Below are 13,917 nucleotides of genomic sequence, written 5' to 3' on the forward strand. Positions count from 1 at the left end.
AATAAACTGGGTGATAACCTGTCCCCAACCCGCTTTGGAGACTTAAACCCAACATCTAGCCTCACAATTTAATGCAGTATGGAATGCCCTCTTTCAGACTGAGGCCCTGCCTGCCCACTTAAGTAAACGGTAAAGATCTGATGACACTGCAGGGCCGTTCTCCCGATCTATCGGCTACAACAGATTATCTGGTCATTATGTCACTGCTGTCTCTGGGAGCTTGCTATTTGCAAATTGGTTGCGGTTCCTTCTACATTCCAACAGCAATTACACTTCAAGAGTGGCCTTCGAGGTGTTCTCAGGTTAGGAAAGGTGCTATATAAATTCAAATCTCTTCTTTCTATATACTATTGATTAGAACTGTCTTGATTAAAATGGAATATTTTATAACTCCTCATATTTTCTTTGAAGAAAAGCAGTCATAAAATAATTACAGCAAAGGCTATGAGTCCTAACAACAACCCGACAGTGGTAATGCGGACTTGTGTACCAGAACTAGCCAAGCTGTTCCTGTACAGCTACAACATCTACCTAACAATGTGGAAAATTGCCCAGGTATGCCCTGTACACAAAAAGCAGGACAAATCCAATCCAGCCAATTACTGCCCCATCAGTCTATTCTCGATCATCAGCAAAGTGATGGAAGGTCAAGTGTTATCAAGCAGCACTTACTCAGCAATAACCTGCTCACTAACGCTCAGTCTGGGTTTCACCAGGCCACTCAGCTCCAGACCTCATTACAGCCTTAGTCCAAACATGAACAATAGAGCTGAACTCAACAGATGAGGTGACAGTGTCTGCCCTTGACCTAAAGGCAGCATTCGACCGAGTGTGACATCAAGGAGCCCCAACAAAACTGAAGTCAATGGGGATTGGGGAAAAAACTCTCCACTGTCTTACTAGCACAAGGTAAGACAATTGTTTGATGCCAATGATCCCAGCCCCAGGACACTGCTACAGGAGTTCCTCAGGATAATGTCTTAGGCCCAACCATCTTCAGCTGCTTCATCAATGGCCTTCCCTCCATCATTAGGTCAGAAATAGGATCTTCATTGATGGTTGTACATTCTTCAGTGCCATACTGAAGCAGTCCATGTCTCATGCAGCAAAACTGAACAATATCCAGGCTTGAACTGTTAAGTGGCAAGGAACATTCGCACCAACCAGTGCCAGGTAATGACCACCTCCAACAAGGGAGAATCCAACCTTCTTCCCTTCAGATTCAATGGCATTACCATCACTGAATCCCCCGCCATCAACATCCTGGTGGTTACCACTGACCAGAAAATGTACTGGACTAGCCATATAAATACTGTGGCTACAAGAGAAGGTCAGAGACTGGAAATTCTGTGGTGAATAACTCATCTCCTGACTCCCTAAAGCCTGTCCACTATCTACAAGGCACAAACCAAGTGTGTGATGGAATACTCTTCACTTACTTGGATGAGTGCAACTCCAACAGTCCTCAAGGAGGTCAACACCATTGATGATAAAGCAGCCCGCTTGATTGGCACGCCATCCAACAACATTAAACATTCACTCCCTCTGCCACCAATACACAGTGGCAGCCCTGAATCTACAAGATTCACTGAAGCGATCACCAAAGCCCCTTTGACACTATCTTCCTAACCCGTGACCTCTACCACATAGAAGGACAAAGGCATTTGATATATGGGAAAACCACCACCTGCAAGTTCCTCTCCAAGCCACACACCATCCTGACTTGGAATTACGTTCCCGTTCCTTCACTGTCTCTGGGTAAAAATCCTGGAACTCCCTGACAGCACTGTCGGTGTACCAGAAGGACTGCAGCGGTTCATGAAGGTGACTAAATATTGCCTTCTCAGGAGCAATTAGGAATGGGAAACAAATGCCTGCCTTGACAGTGATGCTCAGGTCCTTTAGGCGAATTAAGGTACATGGGTGAATGTGTATTTTCAAAGATGTGAGATGTTATAATTGAGCTCTGTACTCTGGAATACTGTGTACTTTCCTGAACTCTTGGTTGTTATCTAGTGACCTCTGTTGAAAGTGTCTTTGTGTGGATGCTGGGTGTGTTTTGCAGTGACACGTTGTCGAATTAAGTAACCTTCCAACACTCATTTCTATGGTTACAAAGCAGAAATGATTACCTGAGTGTTCTACCAGAGGGCTGTAGGCATCAATGAAGCACATTTGCAGGAGAGAGTAAAAACCGTTGGCAGAGAAAGGGAGACAATCAGGAAGTGGTGGTGGTGGTGGTGCGGGATGGAGCGGATAGAGGGTGGAGAATCCATGCTGTGCCATACTGAATGTTTTCCACCAAGATCTAGTGGTTCTTGAACTCTGTTCCCAAACAGCCTTTGACAATAAGAACAACTGAGGAACACATGTACACAAGCCAACATCCTGCTTCAACAATATTTGAGAATTTGGTATTGTTCGGTCGTGTACTACATGAACTCCCATCCACGCGTCTTCTATTTCCTGCCCTGTTTTCTCTCTTCATGAAAGGGAAGGAAAAGGGGTGGTGTAACTGCATTTAAATCCCTTTCAAATCAAACCATCAACCGTTGATATTATGACATCCATACCCTAGTTTTAATATTCTTTGCACGGTCAGCATACATCAGGGTATTCCTTGACTCCTCAAAAGATGCACTGGCAGGGCTGATGTGAGCAATCATAACTGTTCTGCTATTTCCACCCAATGAGTCCTGAAAAAAAAAATCAAAGAAAATTAATGTTCGCTTAAAAACCCAGAGTTTAGATCTATTGTGCTATTAATGATAGAGTTGATCTGCAGACACTTCTTGGGTGGAACGTATGCTTTCAACTCCAACTCTATCTCTACACTGACTGCTGAGGTAGCCCAAGCGACTCTCCTATTGGGTACTACAGATCATGTGATCTTCCTTAACTAGTATTATTTTTAAAGGTACATTGCACACTAAATAAAACCATAATTACAACAAGATCTGAGGCTTGCTAAATTATGGGGAATAAATTTTGAATCAGCACTCCTGGCTTGATGGATTGGCAGCAGAGCAGATCAAGCAATCAGGTATAGAGGCAAAAGGCCTAATCCACACTCTTCCAGCTTTCTCAGCTAATTAAACTGAAGAACCATAGCTTGAAAGGCTACGCTTATTTTCATAGTTAACTCTATTTCCTTACCAGTAGATGCATTATGAATGAGAGAGGGGTTCCCCCGCCATCAGATGAGTAGGAGGCACCATAATACTGTAGGTAAAAGTACCCGAGAAAGTTTCTCTGGGTGAATAATTCTCATGAATGTTCCCAGATTGATTTAACAAGGACACAAGTATCCAGAGATAAGTCATTTTTAAATATTTAAGAACAGCTTGTGGTGCTCAGGACGGAAGCAGAAAGGTACCTTTAGAAGCCGGGTCAGTTTGCTGTCTCTGTAGTTGACATACTGGGATCGATTTGCTCCCTTTTCACTCAGCGCATTGATACAGTTCCCCAGTGCCAACAGTGACCGGTTAATATGGGCTCCTTCCTTCATCCTTTTGCCCGTGTTCTGAGTCTGTTGGCAGAAAATAAATAATGAGATATCTCCATGTCTGCCCTTTCCATCTCAATGTTTGCGTGGGAGGCTGCTCCACGAAATTCACTGGCTGTCTCGGGCCAATCCACTCCCCCCCTCTACCCCCACCGATCCCCCATCCACCAGATGAGTAGGAGACGCCATCGTGTTTATCCAGTTCCATCTGATTTTTATCCTCCCCACAACATGGTGTCCAATTCCTCCCTCATATTGGGTTTGTGCACAGGATCCCCCTGGTGTCCACTCCCATGATAGGCTATCCTGTCCTCAGGCAGTTTTCCCAGCACTGAGCCTGATTAGGTCTCTTATTTCCAGCTTAGTCCTCGTCAGACCTCCAATCGCAACACCTCTTGCCTTTGCATGATCCTTAAACATGATTGTCCATTGGTTTCACCCTGCCTCAAAAGCATTGACTGCAAAGCAATACTCAAGGTTCAACTTGTTAATACTTAAAATTTCTACACTGCTATATACACTGTGATACTTGCTATCTTTTGCTCTTTCTCTATTTGTATTTTTTCTTAGTTTATCTCTCCTTGGACATTGTAGCTTTTTCCATGCAATTCAAGAATTCCAATAACATGAAACATCAAGACAAAAGTGCCCACAATGGCTTTGATCAAGAGGTATAAGCAAGGCAGTATCAGATTAACAAGTCAATTAAAACAATAGCTTCATTCATTTTATGCGTTGCTCATTCCCCTCGGCATCCTTGTTTCCCATGGCCACAGATATCCGGGGGCAGGATTTTTCAGTCAGCGTGTGGGGGCGGGGCCCGACACGCTGATGCATAAAATGATGCGTGAAGACGTTGGGCGTGTGTCCCTACATCATCGCGATGTTTCATTTGGTGGGCGCGCGCCGGAGTCAGCTGCGCGCCTGCTGGTATTCAAACAGCCTATTAAGGCCATTAAGGAAGTAATAAATGCAATTGTTAACGCTGCCCGTCCAACCTTCAGGTGGGTGGGCAGGCGAAAAGGCCAAGCGGCCTTCATGCTTTTTAGGAAACCTCACCCACGAGTGGGAGGAGGTTTCCTAAAGCTTTTATTAAATAAATAAAAGATTTTTCTGTGACATAACAACATGTCCCATCTCATGTGACACAGTCACATGAGGGGTCATGTTCAATTAAATTTTTTCTCTGTTTATTTAATTATTTCAATATCGGTTCGATCACCCTGAGGCAGCTCCGTGTCTCAGGGAGATTGAAGCACTCTTTTGCGCGCATGTGCGCATCCTCCCCCTGCCCGCACAGATAGCACTGAGCGCTACAGCTCGTGTCTTACGCTGGCCGGGCCTTAATTCACCCGCCCACATAAAATGGCTGCGCGGAGCCGATCGCGGGAGGCAATCAGCTCTGCGACTGCCCCCGCCCACTCCCACCGAGCCTGCCCACTGACTGAAAAATTCAGGCTCACAGGTTGGTTTTCCTGCTCCCAATCCTCCAACAATATCAATTCAAACCAGCCACGAGGAGTGGAGGACAGCAAATTTAGTTTAGTAAATTGGCCTAGGAGATCAAATCTCTTCCTTCTCATCTCCTTCTGCCGCCTTCCCCACCACCAGGCTCCCTTTCGCTGTTAAGCTAGAGAAGAAATATCGGAAATACAGGAAAGCAACTAAATGGACACATGCTGAGGGGTTTGTGCATCTTGAATAATTTAGCAAAACATTTTTCCAAATTATGGCAAATGCTTTAGTACAAATATTTGAATAATCCTCCTCCTCCAGGTACCATGCCCTCAGAGGGCATGGTGACCATGGACTTCCACTGGATTGGTCCATGATTATTATTGGCAAAGTACTGCAATGGTTTGCTGTTACCTTCTGCAACGTGGCTGACCAGGAACCTCTCCTGCTCTTACCATCTGCCACATTGGAAGCATTCATAGTCTGAGAATTAACTTGATTTGCCACACTATTTGTATGGCTACTTAGTCCTGGAGTGGGACTTGAACTCAAAGCTTCTGGCCCAGAGGTAGGGGGCACTATCCACTGTGCCACAAGACCTCCATTGGAACAGTATTGTTACAAAAAGACAAACTGAGATACCCAAGGAAGTCATAGACACCGGTGGGATTCATGATTACCTGAGATGCTCTTTCGGATCCAGCAAGGTCAATCAGAAAGAGGCGACCAACTCGTATCTCCTCTGTAATGTTTTTCAGCCGACTCTTCTGTTTCACAGTAACCTGCAACACTGCATGAGAACGGGATGAGGTTTTGTTGGCAGCTGTTGGCTCTTGCGTCCGTTGTCTGTTTCCTTTTGTAAGCAACTGCATGATCTGAGGATTACATAAGAAGCAATTAATTACAGTCGGGCCTAAACCTACAGCACATGTCTTGAGGTAAATCTTTTCGTCACCTCCTTGGTGGTAAATTGGCAGCATGGATCTCCCACCCATTGATTTCAGTAGGATGGAAATTGAATGGACGAGTGATATAAATAACGAGATATCTCCATGTCTGCCCTTTCCATCTCAATTTTTGCGAGGGAGGCTGCTCTATGCCGTTCCTTGACTGTCTCTGGCCAATCCACTCCCCGCTCCCCCTCCCCATCCACCTCCACCTCCACCTCCAGATGAGTAGGAGACGCCATCGTGTTTATCCATTTCCATCTGATTTTTATCCTCCGCACAACATGGTGTCCAATTCCTCCCTCATATTGGTTTTGTGCACAGGATGCCCCTGGTGTCCACTCCCATAATAGGCTATCCTGTCCTCAAGCAGTTTTCCCAGCACTGAGCCTGTTTAGGTCTCTTATTTTCAGCTTAGTCCTCGTCAGACCTCCGATCGCAACACCTCTTGCCTTTGCATGATCCTTAAACATTATTGTCCATTGGCTTCACCCTGCCTCAAAAGCATTGACTGCAAAGCAATACTCAAGGTTCAGCTTGTTAATACCTAAAATTTCTACGCTGCTGCATACACCTGCCAATTTACTATTCAGACGGAGAAGGTGAAATTTATCCCATTGTTGCACAGGGGTAAAACATTTGACTTGTCAAGGTTAACGGTCTAGTATATGGCTGGGTTATGGCCAACTGAAACAGGGCTTTAGACATTAACCACATCAATGTCCACAGTAAAATTTGGACTCAGAGGAGTAATGAGAACTAAAGGAGAGGATACTTACAATGAAACAACTGGTTAAACAGCAATGCCATGGTTATATTTATATAGCACCTGTCATGTAAAAAGTCCCAAAGTGCTTCACTGTGGCATAAGTAAATAAATGGATGGCATAATCAGTCATTAGTAAAAGGACAAGGATGGCTATTTTTAATTTTCTCTCTCAATGCTGGTAGCTTTGACAAAGTTGCATTTGCCAGTTCCTAAACAATAAGGTGTTGGTGAACCCTCTTCGTGAAGCAACTGTATTACAACTGATTGGTTTGTCAGGACTGAAGTCACATATAGGCTAGTTCGTCACCTGGGTTGGGGTAGTAGGTTCCCTTCTCTGAAAGACATTCAGGAACCATTTTCTTTTAACAATCCAACCCTTTTCACAGTCATTTTATCTGATGTCTGGCCACAAATTACTAAATTTATTGAATTCAAGTTCACATCTTGTCAAAAAGGCTTGCAATATCAGTCGATAACCACTACACAAACCATATCTGCATCATACAAAAATCAGCATATTATTTTTATCTCAAGTTCCCCCCGCCCCAATCCTCTCCTGAAGTGGATGGTTATTGTACTGGACTAGGAACCCAAAGGATGTGAGCTCAAATTCTGCCATAGGACACTGTGAAACCAAACTCAATAAATGTAGTCATTTGTGGCCTGGTACTGGAAAAATAACTATAAAAGTTGCCAGATTGTCATAAAATCCAACTGTTTCACTAAGGGTCTCCAAGGAATGGAACTTGCCGCTTCACCTGCTTGGGCCTACTGTTATGACCAGGTGAGAAGGGGTAAACTGGCTCCCCTCTATTCAACCTCCTCGGTTGGTCACAACAAGGGTTTGAGTTTCTTTTTCATGAGGATATGCCCTTTCCAAATCAGAAAATATTTAACTATTTAAGCTGTGAGCAATAAAGAGCCAATCAAACAAGGTTTTCTTGAGTCAAAGAAAGAACAAATTTACTAACCACTAAGGTGTTGCAATTATTACGAGATCTCAGTTTACTGGTGGGTTTCTGGTAAAGTTGGCTTCTCGAACCAGGTGACACACTTATTCCTAAAGAGAGAGAGGGAGAGAGAGCAGCCCTCAGCTTATTTCCTCTGCTAAAGACTTTGTAGACACCAACTGTGTTACTTGCAATCTGTCTTGAGTGGCTGGGCAGCCTTGCCTTGAAATATTTCACCCATTGTGTATTTCCAACAGATTTTTCTGCATGTCTGTCTGCGATAACCATTGTTTCAATATCCAGTACTTTGCATTTTTAATGGGCAGAATTTTCTGTGCCTGCTGGCATCGGGCATGTTTGATGGCATGAGCGGACAATATGGCGAAAAGGCCAAAATCAGTTTCACGACATCATGAAACCAGTTTGCAATCGTCTGTTCTGCTTGTCAATGGCGGGCTGCGTTTCCTGCCATTGGACATTGGGAACCTCATTGTAATACATCTGCATATCACTCTAAGTCCAGCTCACTGGAATCATCCCCCTATGCTGGATCATCCAAGCACATCAGCATGATTGCACACCAATGTGTTTCACAACTGAACATCAGTGGCGTGCATCTGGTGAGCTGCACTTTGCTCAGGACTTTGAGGTTTGTTTGCCTACTCTGCTTCGGGCAGCACTTGTGGTCATTAGTGCCAGGCTTCACATGCAGCACCACATCATATTTAGGGGGGCTTGTGGGCAGGTCTCTACTTACGAGACCAGCCGTAAGGTGGGGGTGGCATTTCAATGGCGGGTCTCAGTGGCAGGGCTGTGGCTTGCTGAGGGGATGGGGGAGATGTGGCCTCAGGCAAGGGAAGAGAGTGCAGGGCTAGGGCATTACTGGGGAAGGGAGGTATCCCAAGGTATATGTGGGGGCACATGTTGATCTGTGCAAGTGGCCTCAAGAGAGTGAGGGCTGAGGAGGCAGTCTCCAGAGGAGATGAGGCCTGATGGCCATGTGAGGATATGTGTGAGAGAGTGAGTGGTGATGTCCCTTGAGCTGGCAGTGAGTGAGATGCCAGTGGATGTGTGCTGGACTTGTGAGTGTGTGAGTTTAGAGTTTAGATGAGATGGTTGCCTTACTCTGGTGGCACAGATGAGATCATTCATCCTCTTTCTGCACTGGATGGCGAACCTCTCCTTTGCAGCATTGACAATGACCACCTCTACCACCACCTCCCAAGCCAGATTGGGGATACTGATGGGCCTCCTGCAGCCAGAGCTGGGGTAGAGGACATTGCGGCAGGCTCCAATGGTGTCCCAAAGGCATCCCAGGGATGCATCACTCAATCGGGGGGCCTGCACTCTTCTTGGCTTTGGGGTCATGTCCTACTAGGCTGGAAGCACTGAGAGGTGTGTGTGCGGCTGCACTTTAAATATGACGCCTAGGGTGAGGAAACGGCAAGGTGACAGTGCAACGGGCAAACTGGAGGCCGCCTGTAAGCGAAACGGCATGTTTCCTGGGAATGCACAATTAATGAGGCAGGGTTTGGGACGATATGGCATGAAAAGCCGCCATTGCGACCGGCGAGTAAAACATCCTTTTACCCACCTGCTATCACGCTTAGTGCAAGTCTGGGGCAATTCCGCCCAATGTCTCTTCCTTAGACAGTTATGTGTTTCGATGGGTGTCTGGATTATAGGAAATATCTCTCTCTTCATACTCCCTGTATGAAGGAAGATGATTTGCATCTTCACCTTAGAATGCTGCCTTGCATTTTTAAGCAGTTTTCTCTATCTCAGTTCAAATTGCAAAGTTTTCAGTTATTTGAAAGTTGAAAAATCGTATTTTCAAAAATATAGGGGCATAGCCTTGTAACACTACATATGACCCGAGTCCCACTATTACATGGTTAGTGCCTAATGCCTTCAGGTAGCCAAGAATGGACAAAAGAACAAATAAGAAATGAAGCCAACGGCACTTGTAGGGCTCCATGGGAATCTGCAATCCTTCACTACCTCAGGAAAATGGGCATTCTTCACTTAAGCTGAGATGGTGAATAAAAGCGCACCATTTGACCATGGAGGGTCATCACAGCTGAGCACAACCTGTCATCAGAAACAGTACAACTCAAATGAATTCCCCCCCAACCCACCACCCACCCCCACCACCCCACCCCCACCAACCCCCCACCCCCCCCCAACCACCCCCACCGCCACCCCCCCCACAACCCCCCCAACCCCCCCCACCGCCACCACCCCCCCCACAACTCCCCAACCCCCACCACCGCCACCCCCCCCCACCACCGCCACCACCCCCCCCACAACCCCCCCAACCGCCACCCCCCACCCCCCCCAACCCCCAACCCCCCACCCCACCACACCACCACCCAACCACCCACTGCCGCCACCCCCAACCCCACAGGACCCCCACGCACTTTTCAGCAGGGGTTATTACCTCAGCAGCAGGAACCCTAGCATTTACTTGCTTTCTTCCCATTTGACAGGATCTGAGGCTGAGTGTAGGAACCCTGCAATCAGAGGCAGGAAAGGATTTGCATTGATTCTAGCATCAATTTAGGAACATCCCAAAGCTTTACTTTTCCAGTGTGGTCACTTTTGCAATGTTGGGAAATGCAGCAGCCAACAACAAGAAGATTGGTGACCAGATGAACTGCCTAGTAGCATTGGCCTGGACACCAGGTGAACATCCCTGCTCTTCTTCAAATGGTGCTATGAAATCCACCCTGAGTGGACCCTCAGTTTAATGTCTCATCCAAAAAACCCCAGCTGAATCATTGTCTCCCACTGATTATAGCTCTCTATTGGTACATCAGCAAGGATCAGCTAATTCATGCTCAACTGGAGGTCAAATCTTGATTTCCAGGTCTGACTTTGGTCTCACTGTGGTGTCATGAAGTAAAATGTTAGAGGGTAAGTATCTTAACCCTTGTTTTGTTGAACAGTTCAACCAAGAATGATGAAATTCAACTAATCAGAGCAATCTCTGCAACCCTCTAGTTCAGTACAGCTCCCTAATGACCCACTTGTTGGTAAGAGTATTCAGCTAAGCATGGGCTAAATGTTATTGTTTATTGGTGCATCAGTAGTAATGCAAGGAGTTTATTCAGCAAAAAATTAGAATCACCAGGCCATTATTCTGAAGTGCTACATCATACATAATGTGGATTTAAGCACTTGTGCACAGGGGCATTTCCAGTTTGACAGACAGAAAGAAGGAGGAAGTTTAAAAAGGAAGAATCTGTATCCTAACCCATCTTCAACCTGTTTTGATGGAGGTTTATATTTTAAGTAGCGTTGGAAAAATATTTGTCCCATGAAGCACACAGCATAGTCCAGCACCTGCTTCCTGTAATAATCACCAACTTTAAATCAGAAGCTGAAATCACTAAAACAAGCTACAATGCCTAACAGTGTTTATCACAAGCAACGAAAGATTTGACATTATCAACTTGAAACATACTGTGGAATATTGGAGTATGAACAGTTAATGCATTTGTCTGAAATTCCTCTAGGTGCTGTTATACAGTAATTCTAAAATAGCAGAGAGAGGAAGATCTCACAAACACATCAGCCTTATTATTTACTTGGGGTCGTGGGGGTGCATTCAGGACAAGCCAGGCTGCAGGCGCCTGGGCCATTTTAACTCCCAGCATCACTTAATTATTGCAACACTGCCTTCTGCCAGAAACGAGGATTATTGAGCACAGGGCTGCTGGGCAGGACACATGGCTCGGGGGGTTTTAGGACCTTGAGCATCCAAACAGACCTCAGCAAAACCTTGGTTCTGGGCAGCCGATGCCCGAGCACTAAGGAAGAAGAAAGGCTGGGGCTGGAGAAGTCCATGGGCTCCTTATGGGGCTTGGAGGAAAACACTGCTGCTTCATCTGAGTCACCAGGGATTCTCACAAAAGTCATTTTTTAGAAGTTACCTTGGCCTCTTCTGGCCAATCAGCACCTTCAACTGCTGTTCGCCTGTCAAGCTCTGCACAGAGCGTCTCCCTGAGACAATGTGAAAGTCATTTCCAATCACTTTGCAGAACTCTTCGCTAAAGCCAAGTTTCAGCAGAGGGGCAGACAGGCAGTCTTTGTGAGAAAGTGGCTATGGGGTGGCATGAACAGGATGCTAAGTGCATATATATGTAAAGGTCATACAATCCTTGTATAAGATGCATCACGTATGTCAGAATTCATACTCTGAGAATTCTTATACAACATAAGAGCTTAAGCCAGTGCTTCCCAATTATTTTCCAATGTGACCTATTTTAATAGCTGAAACATTAACATGACCCTAGATGCCAGCACAAACAAAACTGCAATAAAGCAGTTTAGTAACAATCAGTATGGAATTATTAAAGATTGCATATTATAGATCAACATCTAATCGTACATCATATTAATAAGAAAATCTGTGTTTTAAAGCTCTTTGTAAAATGTTATTATTTTATGAACTCAGGAAGTTTCAGCCAATCTCTCATATTCCCTGGTGACAGATGACTCAGTGAAGCTGCTCTCCCCACAGTCCTGTAGACTCGTTGTAGTCAGCTCCTCTTACACACACACACACACACACACACACACACACACACACACACACACACACACACACACACACACACACACACACACACACACTCCAGCAATGTGCTCTCTGAAATGGCCTAGTAAGCCACTCAGGTATGGGCAGCAAATGCTGGCTTTGCCCACCTTCCAGGAAAGAATGAAAAAAAAATTCACTCAACATGCATTCCCTCAACATGCATTCACTCACTGACTCAGCAGCCCCTCTTCCCAAAACCACCACCACCCCCACTCACTCACCAGCCCTTCTCCCCTTCCCATCTTTTGGTCTAGTTTCTGGTGCCTGTGAAGCAAGTCACTATCCTTGGGTAAGGAGTCTGTACAGCAGGCACACGGGAGCAGAAACACAGTCAAGCTTGAAGCCACTGCTCACCTTCCTGGCTCAGCCGCATGTCCTATACTCTCAGTCAGTCTTTGCTGCCTTCTAACTGCACCAAATCGGCACAGAAACATGCCAGGCCCTCTCAAACCCGCCGCTAGAAGTGTTTTCTGAAATTAAAGAACACTTTGGGCTTATTGTCCACCCCATGCTGTTTGTTGGAATTGATGTAGTGAGTCCAGAGCTGTCCCACCTGAGCCTCCGGATTGGGCCATCTCCTCTCCACAGTCACCATTGCTGCTTGGAGGAGGGGCAGCCTCACAACCACAAATGAGACCTCAGTGACCACATAGGGGATTGCGACCCACAGTTTGGGAACCCCTGTTTTAAGCAGATCAGCACGGGACTACCATATAACAGAATAAGACTGAGAAACATACTAGTTCAGTACAAAACAAAAACAGAATTACCTGGAAAGACTCAGCAGGTCTGGCAGCATCGGCGGAGAAGAAAAGAGTTGACGTTTCGAGTCCTTATGACCCTTCGACAGAACTAAGTAGAAATAGGAAAGGAGTGAAATATAAGCTGGTTTAAGATGTTTGTGTGTGTGTGTGTGTGTGGGGGTGGGGGGTTGTGGGTGGTGGGTTGGGTGGGGGGAGACAAGTGGAGGGGGGGGTGTGGTTGTAGGGACAAGCAAGCAGTGATAGAAGCAGATCATCAAAAGATGTCACAGACAACAGAACAAAAGAACACATAGGTGTTGAAGTTGGTGATATATAGCTAAACGAATGTGCTAATTAAGAATGGATGGTAGGGCACTCAAGGTATAGCTCTAGTGGGGGTGGGGGGAGCAGAAAAGATTTAAAAATATTTAAAAATAATGGAAATAGGTGGGAAAAAGAAAAATCTATATCATTTATTGGAAAAAAACAAAAGGAAGGGGGAAGAAACAGAAAGGGGGTGGGGATGGAGGAGGGAGGTCAAGACTTGACCTCCCTCCTCCAACCCCACCCCCTTTCTGTTTCTTCCCCCTTCCTTTTGCTTTTTCTCCAATAAATGATATAGATTTTTCTTTTTCCCACCTATTTCCATTATTTTTAAATATTTTTAAATCTTTTATGCTCCCCCCACCCCCACTAGAGCTATACCTTGAGTGCCCTACCATCCATTCTTAATTAGCACATTCGTTTAGATAATATCACCAACTTCAACACCCATGTGTTCTTTTGTTCTGTTGTCTGTGACATCTTTTGATGATCTGCTTCTATCACTGCTTGCTTGTCCCTACAACCACATCCCCCTCCACTTCTCTCCCCCCACCCAACAACCACCCCCCCCCCCCCAACACACACACACACACCTTAAACCAGCTTATATTTCACTCCTTT

At 45.5% G+C, this 13,917-nt stretch overlaps 1 protein-coding gene across 6 annotated transcripts in view; it reads right to left on the reverse strand.

Moving 5' to 3' along the window:
- si:dkey-26i13.8 (kinesin-like protein KIF19) overlaps window positions 1–13,917 on the reverse strand; it is a 183,537-nt gene that overhangs the window by 93,722 nt on the left and 75,898 nt on the right. For all 6 annotated transcript variants that reach the window (XM_041205921.1, XM_041205923.1, XM_041205919.1 and 3 more), the window contains 3 exons: window positions 5,641–5,835; window positions 3,377–3,529; window positions 2,574–2,696 (listed from right to left, as the gene is read on the reverse strand). In XM_041205921.1, coding sequence (XP_041061855.1) covers window positions 2,574–2,696; window positions 3,377–3,529; window positions 5,641–5,835 — 471 coding nt within the window. The remainder of the gene's footprint in view (window positions 1–2,573; window positions 2,697–3,376; window positions 3,530–5,640; window positions 5,836–13,917) is intronic.

Source organism: Carcharodon carcharias, chromosome 15 (assembly GCF_017639515.1).
Source record: "Carcharodon carcharias isolate sCarCar2 chromosome 15, sCarCar2.pri, whole genome shotgun sequence".
Taxonomy (NCBI): domain Eukaryota; kingdom Metazoa; phylum Chordata; class Chondrichthyes; order Lamniformes; family Lamnidae; genus Carcharodon; species Carcharodon carcharias.